The 14,348-nt window shown below is 47.4% G+C and overlaps 1 protein-coding gene across 1 annotated transcript; it reads left to right on the top strand.

Moving 5' to 3' along the window:
* Window positions 1-5,663: 5,663 nt before the first annotated feature.
* RAN (RAN, member RAS oncogene family) lies at window positions 5,664-8,650 on the top strand (the record flags this gene model as incomplete). The annotated part of the gene is made up of 6 exons (XM_079717312.1): window positions 5,664-5,699; window positions 6,130-6,214; window positions 6,294-6,419; window positions 7,657-7,844; window positions 7,968-8,138; window positions 8,229-8,650. The coding sequence occupies 6 exons, from the start codon at window positions 5,664-5,666 to the stop codon at window positions 8,271-8,273; spliced, it is 651 nt and encodes a 216-aa protein (XP_079573438.1). The 3' UTR covers window positions 8,274-8,650.
* Between the last annotated feature and the right edge of the window lie 5,698 nt (window positions 8,651-14,348).

Raw genomic sequence — 14,348 nt, 5'->3', positions numbered from 1 at the left:
TTTTTAAGAATAGCTTCCTTATTGGTCTGCATAGACAACAAAATTGATGGAAACCACACAAACAGAAAAGTTTGGGGCCTTCCCTGGTGGTCCAGTGGTTAAGACTCCCCCCTTCCAATGCAGGGAACGTGGGTTTGATCCCTGGTTGAGAAACTAAGATCCCACATGCCACATGGCATGTCCAAAAAAAAAAGAAAAAGATTCCCAAGTGATTCACGTGTACAGTCACATTTGGGAAGCAATGTTAAAAAAAGAAAAGCTTGGCCCTGTACGTGATAAATGTTTAAGTTATTTGCTTTGTGATTAATCTTTGATATGAAATAGCATTATTTAAATTCTAATAAGTTGTGTATTTAAATCACTATTATTTAAAAAAAATTTTTTATTATTATTTTTTTCTTTTTTTTTGTGGTACACGGGCCTCTCACCATCGCAGCCCCTCCCGTTGCAGAGCACAGGCTCCGGACGCGCAGGCTCAGCGGCCATGGCTCATGGGCCCAGCCGCTCCACGGCATGTGGGATCTTCCCGAACCGGGGCATGAACCCGTGTCCCCTGCATCGGCAGGCAGACTCTCAACCACTGCGCCACCAGGGAAGCCCCAATCACTATTATTTTTATTAGATTATAATGCTGCTGTTTCTGATGACTCTTTCTGTATTCAGATGGGATTCATAGCAATTCACTTGATAATTCAACAAATATTTACTGAGTTCCCATTTGGTGCCAGGCACCGTGTGAGATACCTTGAATATCATGACAAACAAGGCACGTAGTTTATTCTAGTGAGGGAAAGAAAGATTTAAAAAAGCAAGCAGGTGAATAATTAAGCAAGGTATTTTCAGTTAGTGGCAAGTGCTCTGGGGAAAACAGAACAGTGCCTGAGATGGGGAAGGGCTGATGTGGTGACACCACATTAGAAAGGGTGATCAGGGTGGGCCTTCTGGAGGAGGTGACATTTGCCCAGCGACCTGAAGGGTGAGAAGGAGCTAGTCACGCAAAGATGTGGAGGAAGAACATTTTAGGTGGAAGGACCAGTAACTGCAAAGGCCCTGGGGCAGGAATGAACTTGGCCAAGGAAAGATTCAGAAAGGTTTGTGTGGCTACAGCAGAATTACACGGAGAGAGACCTGAGATGGGGCAGAGAGATAGGTACAAGATAGGTCATGTAGGACCTGGCTGGCCTTGGGTTTCAGTTATCTGAGTGTGACAGATAGGAAAGCATTGCAGGGCTTAAGAGGGGAGAAGGATGGTCTGATATGTTTTCAGAAGATCACTCTGTGCCTCCCGATTAAGATGCACTGAGAAGGACGTAGCATCACTTCTGGGGTGTCCTGACCCAAACTGCACACCCTGAATCTAGTCCTGAGGAAATATGAGACACGTCCAAATGGGGGGACCTTCTACAAAGCAATGGGCCTATGAAATACTCAGCAAAAGGGTCCAGGCCATGAAAGACAAAGAGGAAGGTACTGTCCTGGATTCAAAGAGACTAGACAGAAAGAGAAAGACAAATACCATAGGATATCACTTATATATGGAATCTAAAATATGACACAAATGAACATATCTACGAAACAGAAACAGACTCACGGACATAGAGGACAGACTGGTGGTTGCCAAGGGGGAGGGGGTTGGGGGAGGGATGGAGTGGGAAGTTGGGGTCAGCAGATGTAACCTTTTATATACAGAATGGATAAACAACAAGGTCCAAATGGGGCATTCCCTGGCAGTCCAGTGGTTAGGACTCCACACTTTCACTGCCAAGGGCCCAGGTTCGATCCCTGGTTGGGGAGCTATAATTCCACAAGCCATGTGGCGTGGCCAAAAACAAAAAAAAGGTCCAACTGTATAGCACAGAGAGGTCCAGTGGTTGAGACTCTGCACTTCCACTGCAGGGGGTGAAGGTTTGATCCCTGGTCGGGGGCACTAAGATCCTGCATGCCCCGAGGTACAGCCAGAAAAGAAAAAAAAAAGAAGAATGTATATGTGGGGCTTCCCTGGGGGCGCAGTGGTTAAGAATCCACTTGCCAATGCAGGGGACATGGGTTCGAGCCCTGGCCCAGGAAGATCCCACAGGCTGTGGAGCAACTAAGCCCGTGAACCACAACTACTGGGCTTGCGCTCTAGAACCCATGTGCTACAACTACTGAGCCCATGCACCACAACTACTGAAGCCCGTGTGCCTAGAGCCCGTGCTCCGCAACAAGAGAAGCCACCACAATGAGAAGCCTGCACACAGCAACGAAGAGTAGCTCCTGCTCGCTGCAACTAGAGAAAAGCCCTCGTGCAGCAATGAAGACCCAACGCAGCCAAAAATAAATAAATAAATAAATATTTAAAAAAAAGAATGTATATGTGTATAACTGAATCACTTTGCTGTACAGCAGAAACTAACACACCATTGTAAATAAACTATACTTCAATTAAAAAAAAAAAGAGGGACTAGCAGGACAGGTCAACGTAACGTGTAATCCTGGAGCATCCTGCACCAGATAAGGGCAGGCGGGAGACAACTGCCAATTAAGTCCTGTACATTTCATAATTCGATATTCGATAACATTCGATATTCGATAACAATATGAATTTCCCAATTTTAGTAAGTGTGCCGTGATTATGTAACAGAATGTCCTGAGGTTTTAAGCAGTACACACAGAGGGGTGTCCTGTTTGCTATTTAGTCTCAAACATCGCAGTGAGAAAAAAATCATATGTGTATATATGATCTACAGAAAAATGTATGTACGATATATTTACTGTGACACAGAAGGCTAGGATGGTAAAGACAAATGATCAAGTAAATAATGTTAACATTTGGGGAAATCAGAGGTAATGGATGCTGAAATTCCTTGTACGATTTTTGCAACATTTTTTTTTTGGTATTTGGCAGCAATTTTTTTAAACTACAGGTTAAGCATGGGCTTGCAATCCACACTGGATGCCAGAGACAAGTAAGTACCTCTGTAAACTGCAAACGAACCAATCACCCAGGACCTCTGTCTAGAACAGCTAGTACTCTTGGGTTTGGTATATATCCCCTTAGCATTTTTGTCGGAAGAAATTTATTTTGAATGACAAAAGGTATAAACACTGGTGTTCTCACCACCCAGAATTATATAATGGTTAATAGGCTGTCATATTTGCTTCAAATCACCTTTTAGAAAAAAAGAAGCAGACATCGCAGATCAAGTTACCATCTTCGTTGACCTCTCATCGTTCCATCACAATCCTCTTCACCATTTCTTGAAGCGACAGCCATCAGAACTCAGTCTATATCCTTGCACTCAATTTTTAAAAACCTACATTCAAGAACTAATATGGTTTCTGTGTATTTGTAAAAAACATAAGCAGTGTTATACTATATGTATAACCTCTATAAAATTATGTAGAGACTGTATAAAGCTAGTATCACATCTTCCTTGAACTTGCTTCTTTTTTCTCAACATTAGCCTTTTGAGATCTACCTAACCCTGCTGATTAGATGAGCTTCCTTCTTTTTAAATGCTGTACAGTAAGTCCATAGTCTAGATAATAGATTTTATTTATAAATTTCCCTACTGATGGACATTTATGTAAGTTTAATCTTTTGCTATTATAAATAATGTTGCAGTGATCATTGTTATATTTGTCTTCTTGGGCATATGTGTGAATTGAACTCTAGGGCATCTCCCTAGAAATGGAACTATAAAGGTCATGAGTCATGGACACTTATGTGTTTTATGTTTCTACCTTCCCAAGTGGCCAAACCAGTTTACACTCCCACCAGCCGCATGGAGGTTGGCTTGGTGTTTGCCTGTGGGTCCTTAGGGACCCTCGGACCTGAGTTCCCAGCAGGCAGGTTCTCAGATCTGTTGTGCCCAATTTGCATCACTTGGGTTCCCAGCAGACTTGCCTGCAAGTGTGCTCAGTACTAGGTAGCTAACTCCTTGTCATTTTGGGTTCTCTTTGCTCTGGGAGGACTCCCCATGGTGGCATCTTTCGCAGGGAACTTGACTATCCTGATGGGGCCATTAGCTGTCTGCTCTTGCTGCCAGCCGTGGATGCTTGCTTGGGGAGAGGGGCCACCATATGAGTTTAAGAATCCGTGGCTGTCCAGACAAATGCCCCAAACTGGCCTTTTATATTTAGGATGTGTGTGAGTTTGGAGGACCCCCTTCGGCCAACATCTTTGCTGAAAGCCAATGAAGGATAATAACCCACACTTGTTGAGCCGGAGGTGTACCTCACTTTCCATCTTTGACAATACGGAGAGGAGGCTATGCCCCAGGAGAATGTAAGTTCTATGCGTGAACAGTTCTTGTCTGGACCCTTGACCCTGGAACCTAAATACTCATGGATTGCATCCCTGGTTTGTCACTAAGATGAGAAGAGCTGCCACGGTTGGAAACACTAAATTTCATCATCCTGTTTGCAGAATTAGGGCCACAAAGGCTGCCGACCACTTAGATGCCCTAAGATTAAGTGGCCGTCTTTCCAGGGTGGGAAAAGCATCGGTCTCTGCTTCCTTTACTTCCCAGAAGGTCCTGACCGAGACGGGGGCGCGGGGAAAGGGCCGGCAGGAAGGGCGGGTGGGGCGGCCCGCACCCCAACATGGCGCCCGCCCCGGGTCCGCCGTGCCGTGTTTGTACGCAGGGGCAGGGCTTTTGTGTGGGCCACCCCGCGAGTTTCCCGCCCAAGGGGGCCTCGGCCCTCTACCTCCACTTCTGTTCCCGCGGCGGCAGCTGGGCGCGCCTCGTCGCCGTCGGCGCATGCGCGCGCTGGAACCCGCCCTCCGGGCTGGCGCATGTGGCCCCGCGGACCGGCGTGCGTGCGCGCGACCGCCTAGCCTCCCGCGCCCGGCGAGCCGCGAGCCTCTCCCTATGCGCCAGGCCAACGGGCACAGCCGCCGGAGCCGGGGCGGCGTGCGTGCGCGTGCGCGAGGGGCTACGTGGGAGTGACGCAGCAACGTTGCCCCGCCCACCCTCGGCGCGCGCCGGCGTCGGCTGCGTCTCCGGGCATTTGAATTGCGCTTCCGCCATCTTTCCAGCCCTCAGTCAGACGGGCGCGGAGACGCTTCTGGAAGGTAGTGGGGCCGGGGCGGGGGCCGCGGAGCCGGGACGGGGGCGGGGATCGGGGCGTCCTGGCGGCGGCGGGAGGTGGCCGTGAGGCGGTGGCTGCGTGGCGAGCCCGGGCTCCAGGAGGAGGGCCTTCCTTCCTCTCTGGCCGCGAAGGCGCCGGGACCCGAACCGCGGTGGGCCGGGCGGGCGGCCGGGGCGGAGGGGAGGCCGGGCGGCCAGGCCGCGGGGCTGCGGGGGAGATCCGGCCGGGGCGGCCGGACGGAGGGCCGGGGGGCGGCCGGGGCGGCCCGGCCTGGCCGCGGGCCGTGACCGGGCGTTTTCCGCGCCGGGGCCTCGGCTCCGAGCGGGCGCGAGCCGGGCCCCGGCGGCTGGGGGAGCGGAGCCGGGGAGCAGCGCCCCCACCGCCATCGCCGTCGCGCGCCCTCGCGGCCCCCGCGCGCGCGTGTGCGTGTGTGTGTCGGGGTGGGGGTGGGGTGCGGGCGGCTGGGCTCCGGGGTGGAGGCCTTTGTGGGCCCGGGCACGTGGGGCGGGTCCGGCCATGCGGCCCACGGGCCGCGCCGCCGTTCAGCGGGCCTCACTTCTTTCTCCTCTGCCCGCAGTAGCATCGCGATGGCTGCGCAAGGAGAGCCCCAAGTGCAGTTCAAGGTGGGTGATCCGAGGGGGTCGGGAGGAAGGGCGGCCCCAGGGAGGGGGTCCCCGCATCCGGACCGCCTTAACGGCGGGGTCTGCTTCGTGACCGCGGCCGGGTGCCGTTGGCCCGCTTCGCCGGCCAGCGTGCTGGTGCTGCGGCAGTGCCTTCTGTCCCCTGACAACGGGGCGGGGGGAGGGGAAGGGAGGGGGGAGGGGGCGAGCCCCGCCCTGCGCGCGGGGAAGCTGGGCTCGGAGCTCCGCCGGTTCGGGTCATTTGTGAGACGGGACGGGGCTGCAGTCTTAAGATGCTTTGTCTTAGGTGTGCTCAGGGGGCATGTAGAGTTCTTCCCTGTGAGACGGCGGTCCAGAGCACCGGGACAGTCTCACAGTCCCGAGGTCCTGAGACCCGTTCCGGTGTTTACTTCAAAGATGTGTTTCCCAACAGCTCGTATTGGTTGGTGACGGCGGTACTGGGAAAACTACATTTGTGAAACGCCATCTGACTGGTGAATTTGAGAAGAAGTATGTAGGTACGTGGGGGAAACGGTGTGTGAAAACGTGTGGGAGATGGATGAGGTCACTGACTAACTTGCCGCGCTTATGTTCCAGCCACCTTGGGCGTTGAGGTCCATCCCCTCGTGTTCCATACCAACAGAGGACCCATTAAGTTCAACGTATGGGATACAGCTGGCCAGGAGAAATTTGGTGGACTGAGAGATGGCTATTACATCCAAGGTAGGCATCTGCCTCGTAACTGGCTGCCTTTGAGAGGATTTGTAGCTTACGGTCCAAGGCTGCTCGCAGATCATCAGGTCTGTTCCGGCAGACACGTGCCTAGTGCTGACTGAACTGGCCATCGCGCGTTGCGCTTCGATTCAGGAGCTGGGCTGGCTCCTGAGAGCTGACCCTCAGTCGGAGGGGAGGAGATCCTGTGAAGGTTGTCTCGTGCCGTTTGATTGCATGCTTGCGTCACCGTAGGCACTGTTTTGAAAGAGGTGATGCGATGTATGTTGAGGCTCTTAATTTAAAAACTGGAAGCAACAGACAAGGTGTTGCTGCAGCCGCAGTATTTGAAAACTTAGGTTTGGGTATATATTTTGGTGGTAGTCGATGATCATTTCTTCTGCACTCCATTAAAAAGGTAGTAAACAGTTTGACCAGATCCTGGACCAGAGGCACTAGACTTTCATCTTATAAAATGTTGTATAAGACCAGCCGGTTTCTTTTTAATTTCACTAGGTTTTGCAGAATATTTTTTTCAGAGTGCTTGATTTTAAAAGTGCAAAGGAAGTAAATGCTTCTCATTATACCCAGCAAAAAGATGAACAAAGAAAATGCTCAATGTAAGACTTTCTCTCATGAAAATCGTTGGGAATCTTTCCATGTCTTTTGCCTTACGAGAGTGCGTACAACTGCAAAGATGCCTCCTCTCCCCTCCCCCATTCTTTAGCTAAAAATCTGTTTAGTGTATCACTCGTACTCAGTGGCTTACCAGCTTTATCGTGGCTGTTTCTGCAAGTCAACATAGAGACTTAAGTGAGCTTTTAAAAATAGGCACACTATATCCTAGTGAGTTCAGCCATTTAAGAATGGCTACTCTTTTTAAAGAGTAGATTGCTAGATCCTCAGAATATGGGAGGTGAGTTCCCTGGAATGCTGATTTATCGTTGATCTACTTGATACTTTTTTGGGATGAGGCAGAATTTATGAAGTATTACAGGTAGAGAGGTTTCATATGGTAAGCTGGTCTCTCATGGTTTCATGTACAGTAAAAGGGACTTTTAAATAATACTGTGTATTAAAATGATTTGAGATTTTTGAAATTGGTAGAGATCTTGAAAATGAGTAGAGAAACGTGGCTGACCTGGAGTTAGGCCTGAGACTGTGAATCTGAGTCCACAGTTCTTAGCATGTTTCATCCGTGTAGCAAATTCCTAGGTCTACACTAATTTGCTGTAAATGCTCCTTTCAGCTCAGTGTGCCATCATAATGTTTGATGTAACATCGAGGGTTACTTACAAGAACGTGCCTAACTGGCATAGAGACCTGGTACGAGTGTGTGAGAACATCCCCATCGTGTTGTGTGGCAACAAAGTGGATATTAAGGACAGAAAGGTTAAGGCAAAGTCGATTGTCTTCCACCGAAAGAAGAATCTTCAGGTATGTTTCTTAAAACTTACTGGATTTATGATCCTTAGGTAAAATTATAAGTCCATTAAAGTGCTTCATTAATGTCTTTGATGTATGGGTTTTTTAAATTAATTTTACCTCTCATTAAAACAGTACTATGACATCTCTGCCAAAAGTAACTACAACTTTGAAAAGCCCTTCCTCTGGCTTGCTAGAAAACTGATCGGAGACCCTAACTTGGAGTTTGTCGCCATGCCTGCTCTCGCCCCGCCAGAGGTGGTCATGGACCCAGCGTTGGCAGCGCAGTACGAGCACGATCTAGAGGTATGATGTGTGCGTCTCGGTAGTGAATGCTTTTAGGTTCCTAGTGGTTTTCATGTGGAGCATTAACAACTTTTTCATCTCTCTGTCTAGGTTGCTCAGACAACTGCCCTCCCGGATGAAGATGATGACCTGTGAGAAAAGTGAAGCTGGAGCCCAGCGTCAGAAGTCTAGTTTTATAGGCAACTGTCCTGTGATGTCAGTGGTGCAGCGTGTTTGCCACTTTATTATATAGCTAAGCAGAACATGTGCTTAATCTTTGGGATGCTGAAGCAGATGAATGGGCTTTGGAGTGAATGTGGCAGTTAAAAAAAAAAAAAAACACAAAAACTTCATTTTTTTGGACCTGCATATTTAGGTGTTTTGGAACACAGTTGTTTCCTCGTTGAGTTTCAAATGTAAGACTGCTACAGTCACATCACAATATTCAGTGGTGGAATCTTGTTTGTTACTGTCATTCCCATTCCTTTTCGTTTAGAATCAGAATAAAGTTGTATTTCAAATATCTAAGCAAATGAACTCATCCCTCGTTTAAATGAGCATTTTAAAACCACTAACAGGGAAAATTGTGCCATGTTAGTATCTGAATTGCCTTTGCTATTACTACTTAATTTGAAGTCTGTTAGGTTAAATTCTTCTAATTTCCTGTACATGTGAATCATTTCACACAAATGAAATGACAGGTCAACAGTATTGTATTCGGTAAGTCGTTAAGAGGTGTAAATACTGTCAATGCAGTTAGGCTAAAATAATACCTACCCCACCTGCCTTTTGGCCTAGGTAGTGTCACACCTAGGGAAGAGCTTGTTGGAGATTTGTGTGACCTGTCAGAATAAAAGTGGTAACCTGTTTTAGACGTTTCAAATAGAGATCTTAAGAATTAAAGTTGCTTTTATGGCAAAAAGTAACCATGTTCTAATGTAGAGCTTCTCAAAGTCTGATGAAACGGTACAGATGGTTGCGGGAACTTGAGGGATGTCTCATCTGTTAAAAGTGAATATAAATTGTGCGCTTACTTGCCTTTTGTTTCAGCGTTAACATGTTTAACGTAAAGTTGGTATTCTAGGAAGATGTTCCACGTTTACCTGCTGTTGTCAAGTACTCCCAAACTTTAAAGATGTCAAAGATTAAGGATTTCATTGGATACATCACAGCTTTGATGGTTTTTCTCCCCACAAAGAATTTTTGTGGGTGGTGCAAGGACACAGCAGGATGCTGCAACAAAAAAGTAGGGCTTAGATTGGCTTCTCAGTGAAGTGAAACAAGACTGCCAGTCTCAGTAGGTTAACCACTTATGTTCGTATGGTTTCCACATGTAAACGTGAATTGAGTCCGTCTTTCCTGAGTTTGATCCCATCGACACCATACTGTAGCAATTAGAAGTCAAAATAAGAGCTGTTTTGCTCATGCAAGTACTACCGTACTATAGTGCAGTTTACCAAAGTTCTTTAGGTGTCCAGTTATCCTTAAATGATTACTTTCCTACCTAAAAAGGTAGGGAAGGATCACGTCAATATGTGGAGAACTGAAATATAAAGGGTAAAATTGGATGCGTTTTAATTTGTTAAAATATTGAATAAATATTAATAGATTCACTTACAGATTTGAATTGCTGTATATGCTATGCTATATTCAGAACCAGATTTTAACAGATGTGAAGTTTCTTCCCATGATCAGGAGGAGACCTTTAATTCAGATAACTTACATGAAGGATATGTGTGTGTAACCTTATGTAGAATGACAAATACGCTGAATCTTAAATGTAACAGTTAAATCTTGCAAGCTACTTGGAGGTGGGAGAGAATTTACGTCACTCGTCGGAAGAAAAAAATTGCCAAATACATTGTTACTACTTTGCCTGGATTTTCTGAATCACCTGGTGTTCAGTTATCTTGTGGGGAATACGTTTCTGTCTCGTTTATACAAATGGGGACATTTTCCCCTCAGTTTGAAATCTGGTCTCTAACCGGGGAACCTTCAGTTGAAAGCCAAGCTAGAAACGGCTTCTAAGAACAGAATTGGTCGGAGTAAAAGCATACAGTGCTTTTGAAGGCAGTTTCATGATGTGCCCTGGCCAATTTTTAAGACCCCACAGAGTGGGTCTTTGGTCCCATCGATCTCGGAATACCTAGGAAAGGGCAGAGACTGCGGAGAGATTGCCGAAGACGCATTGAATTTGTAAGACCAGTTGCCTGGCTGATCATGTGCACCAGGTTCTCGTAGTGAGAATTTCTGGCCCCTTTTGTAAAAACATCACTTGAAAAAATTGTGTCGAGCAGTGGTTCAAAATTGGTTTGACTCGGGAGTCGCACCTCGGCTGGGAGCTCTAGGCGCCCTGCCTGACAGTAACCTGGGCTCGTTCTAAAGCGCCCTGCCGGGCGGGCACGTCACTAGCAGCACATCCTTCTCACCTAGAGCCTTGTTGGGGTGAAAGGCCGCCCTGGCCCGTTGCACCTTCCCGTTAGTAGAGCGCCCTGAGCGGTCCTTGGGAAGCGGCTCTGACCTGATCCACGTTGCCGCAAGGCCTTGCACGCGTGGGTCCTGCCCTTCTGGGCTTTGCAGTGTTCTTTTGCAAAACCTCCTTTCTCGTTCCTGAAGGAAGCCCACCAGTTAAGTGCTGCAGCTCCTTTACAGCTCACGCATTGGGTTTTAAACTGGGTCGGGGGTCCCTGCTGTGACCGTATCACTGGACCGCCTCAGGCCGCGTCAGGATGGTAGATTTGTGTCAGAGGTGGTCTCCCTCGGCGGCCGAAGCGCCGTGGGGCCAAGGAGCGTGTCTTCTTGCCCCCTCGTGTCCCTGGTCTTATTAAATTTCTGAACCCTGAGGAGGAAGGGAGCTTAGCGGTTGGAGATAGTGCTGGGGTCGATGGAGTTAGGGTGGGGAGGGCAGGGGGGATTTTACGCCGTTACAGTCTGGTGGTTTTGAAGTTTTTCCCTCCCGGAATTTGTAGTTTGCACTGCCTTTGATCCATTTATTCCAGCTTGTCTTTACAGGAGTGGGGAAAGAGTGGCCCGTCGGGAGCTATGCCAGTTGTCGCGTCACTAAGTTAGGACAGTGCTGTGGCATGGTCTGTGGTGCCTCGGGTTGAACCATAGGAAGTGGAAGAGGACCCTTGAATTGAGTTGGTTTTCAGTCAGTCCCCTGCCTTTAAGAAGCAAAGGAGAAGCCACCCCAGATGGGTAGTCTTTCTGTAATGTGGGCAGTTCACCCCCTAAATTCTGAGCTCCGTGACCAGGGATATCATGGCTGGCCGGGCAGCTTTCGTCTTGGGAGGTGGGCGGGCAGGAGGCATCTGCAGAAATGTGAATGACCAAAGTGAGTGCTCAGATGGAAACTTAGACAACGCTGTGAAAGCATGACAGGAATTGAATCCGAGTCCTGGGAGGAACGGCAGTGATCTGAAGGTATTCGAGAGATAAAAGCGCGTGAGGCAAAGGGAACAAAACCCCGGGGCAGAGAACGTGGCTGGAGAGCCATAGACGGGGGTTTTCAAGCCCAGGTACAGATTTTGCAACTTGGGACACCGTGGGGAGACCCTGGAGGAGGGTCACAGTGTCGTTTTAGAAGCTGTGGCAGCAGGAGTGGGCGCCCACGGGCCAGTGACAGTCCAGCCTTGCCCCACTCAAGTCCATTCTCGACTTTCGCTGCAATAGTTCAGAGGAGGGAGGGTGAGACCGTGGACAAAGCCTCTGTTCATCCAACAAGCATCTCAGCGAAAACTAAATTGAATAAATATCCGCTGAGAGTGCCAGGCACCCTCTTTTTTGCTAGCCACCACACTCACGTTTCTTCCCCAACTTCGCTGAGGTATAATTGACACATTGTGTGTGTTTGCGGTGTGCACTGCGGTGGTTTGATACACCGTCCACCATCCATCACCTCACAGTTATTTTTTGTGTGTAGTAAGAACATTTCGGATTACTCTCAGCACATTTCAAGCGTACAATGAAGTAGCATTAACTACAGTCACCATGCAGTACCTTTGATCTCCAGGCCCCATTCATCTGGCATAACTGAAACTTGGTGCCCTTTGACCAGCATCTCCGCATTTCCCTCTCGTGCACGTCTCCGCAGCCCCTGGCAGCCACCTTCCTGCTCTGCTTCTACAGGTTCACTTTTTTTTTTAGATTCCACATGAGACTATTGCCATATACACTATTTGTCTTTCTGTCTCTGGCTTATTTCACTGAGCATAATGTCCTTGAGGTTCATTTATGTTGTAAATGACAGGATTTCCTTCTTTTTTAAGGCTGAACAATTTTCTGTCATATATGTATGTATGTATGGATAGATAGATATATACACACACACTACATTTTCCTTATCCATTCATCTGTCGATGGACACTGAGGTTGATTCCGTATCTTGGCTGTTGTAAATAAATTTGCTTCTTAAGACAAGGGGGTCTTAAAAAAACAGCTTCCGCAAGCAGTAGCGGTGAGACTTAAACCTATTTAAAGTTACGAATTCAAGACCAGTTGTTTGCAGACAAAACTGTCGGTCAGGCGAGATGGTTATGTTGTGATCCCCTAGGCATGAAAGATGGGAAACCAAACCGTTAGGAAGGATCCTTTATTCTAGACAACACTGAAGCCAGCCTGGCAGGGTGAACTGATGGGCCATTTGGGGGTGAGTAACGTTTGCTTTTTTATTTCCTCACACGTCTGACTTTTTTTTTTCCCAAAGAGAAAAATGTCATATACTTTATGGATTAAAAGTTTAGGGATTTGAACAGTTAAAACACACAGCCACCACATTTTCCGTTTACCATTCAGAGGTAACTTGTCGATATTTTGTCGACATTTCAAATCTTCCCTCAAAGAGTGGGATTGATGATACTATAATATTGTTTCATAAACATTTTTCACTTTTTATTAGGGGCTTTTCCACATCAGATGGTTTTATACCACTTTCAGTAATTACCTAGTAACCCACAGTGTGGATGGGCCATCCCATCGTCAGACACATTCTTTTGTTTGTTCGGGTTATGTTTCTCTGTTCTCTGCTCTTCGTTTGGTTTTCAGAAAGGGTCTAGCTCTTATTTCCAAATGCATTGAACTTCCACGTCCTTTCACCTCCATGTACTACTAAAACTGTCATGTTTCTAAATTTTAACTTTGGAAGATGGGTGGAAAATCAAAATTATTTTAAAAACCTTTTGTGTGTGTGTTTTGCCATATCATCTTCAACTTTCTATCCCCGTGTCTGATTGATGCAAGATGCAAACATACTAGTCTGTGCTGAATTAAACACATTTTATTAAATAGTTTCCTTGCTGCTACTTATTCTGTGAATTCATGTTTTGTGTTTTCACAGACACTCAAAGTGAGGTGTATACTCTTACCCCCTTTTTCAAGTATTTATATTGTGTTATGCTCCAATTTGGAGCTCAGAAAATATCGACTGGTGATGGGATTGGATTATAGGGAGAAGATCTGGAAGAAGAGTAGGGCTAACCAAAGAAAACTGCCCTGAGGAAAAAGGAAGTGGAAAGCTTAAATCTCAGAAACAAAACCAAAAAAGCACATGATGGTACAGTTCTGGAAGGGAGCTAACTCGTTTCTTTTTGTTAGCAATTTTACCCCTTAAAATTGGGTTTGGTTTGGTTTGGTTTCCCATCTTTCATGCCTAGAGTATTATGCCTTAAGGCATAATCTTACCTTTTACGAATAGTTGCCTGTAATTAAATAGTGGGGCTAAGGTGGCCTGTTCTTTTTTTTTTTTTAATTTTTGGTTGCATGGGGTCTTTGTTGCGGTGCGCGGGCTTCTCACCACGGTGGGTTCTCTTGTTGCGGAGCATGGGCTCTAGGCGCGCAGGCTTCAGTAGGTGTGGCATGTGGGCTCAGTAGTTGTGGCTCACAGGCTCTAGAGTGCAGGCTCAGTAGTTGTGGTGCACGGGCCTAGTTGCTCCGTGGCATGTGGGATCTTCCCGGACCAGGGCTCGAACCCGTGTCCCCTGCATTGGCAGGAGGATTCCTAACCACTGTGCCACCAGGGACATCCCAGCCTGTTCTTTTCTAAGACCACGTTTGGCCGTTCGGTTGCTATCAAGTCCCACTGGACCTACTGAAGAAGGATGAGTGGGTAGGAAATACAAGGAGTCTTGTCACCTGAGTCTTCATGATTTGAGGCCTCTACTTATGGGATTGTGTTAGAAGGTAAACTTTGTCATCACACAGAACTATTAATAAACTGGTGACTTAAAACTCTAG

The sequence above is a fragment of the Hyperoodon ampullatus genome, assembly GCF_949752795.1.
Source record: "Hyperoodon ampullatus genome assembly, chromosome: 13".
NCBI classification, from domain to species: Eukaryota; Metazoa; Chordata; class Mammalia; order Artiodactyla; family Ziphiidae; genus Hyperoodon; species Hyperoodon ampullatus.
This window is presented reverse-complemented; position numbering and strand designations above follow the sequence as displayed.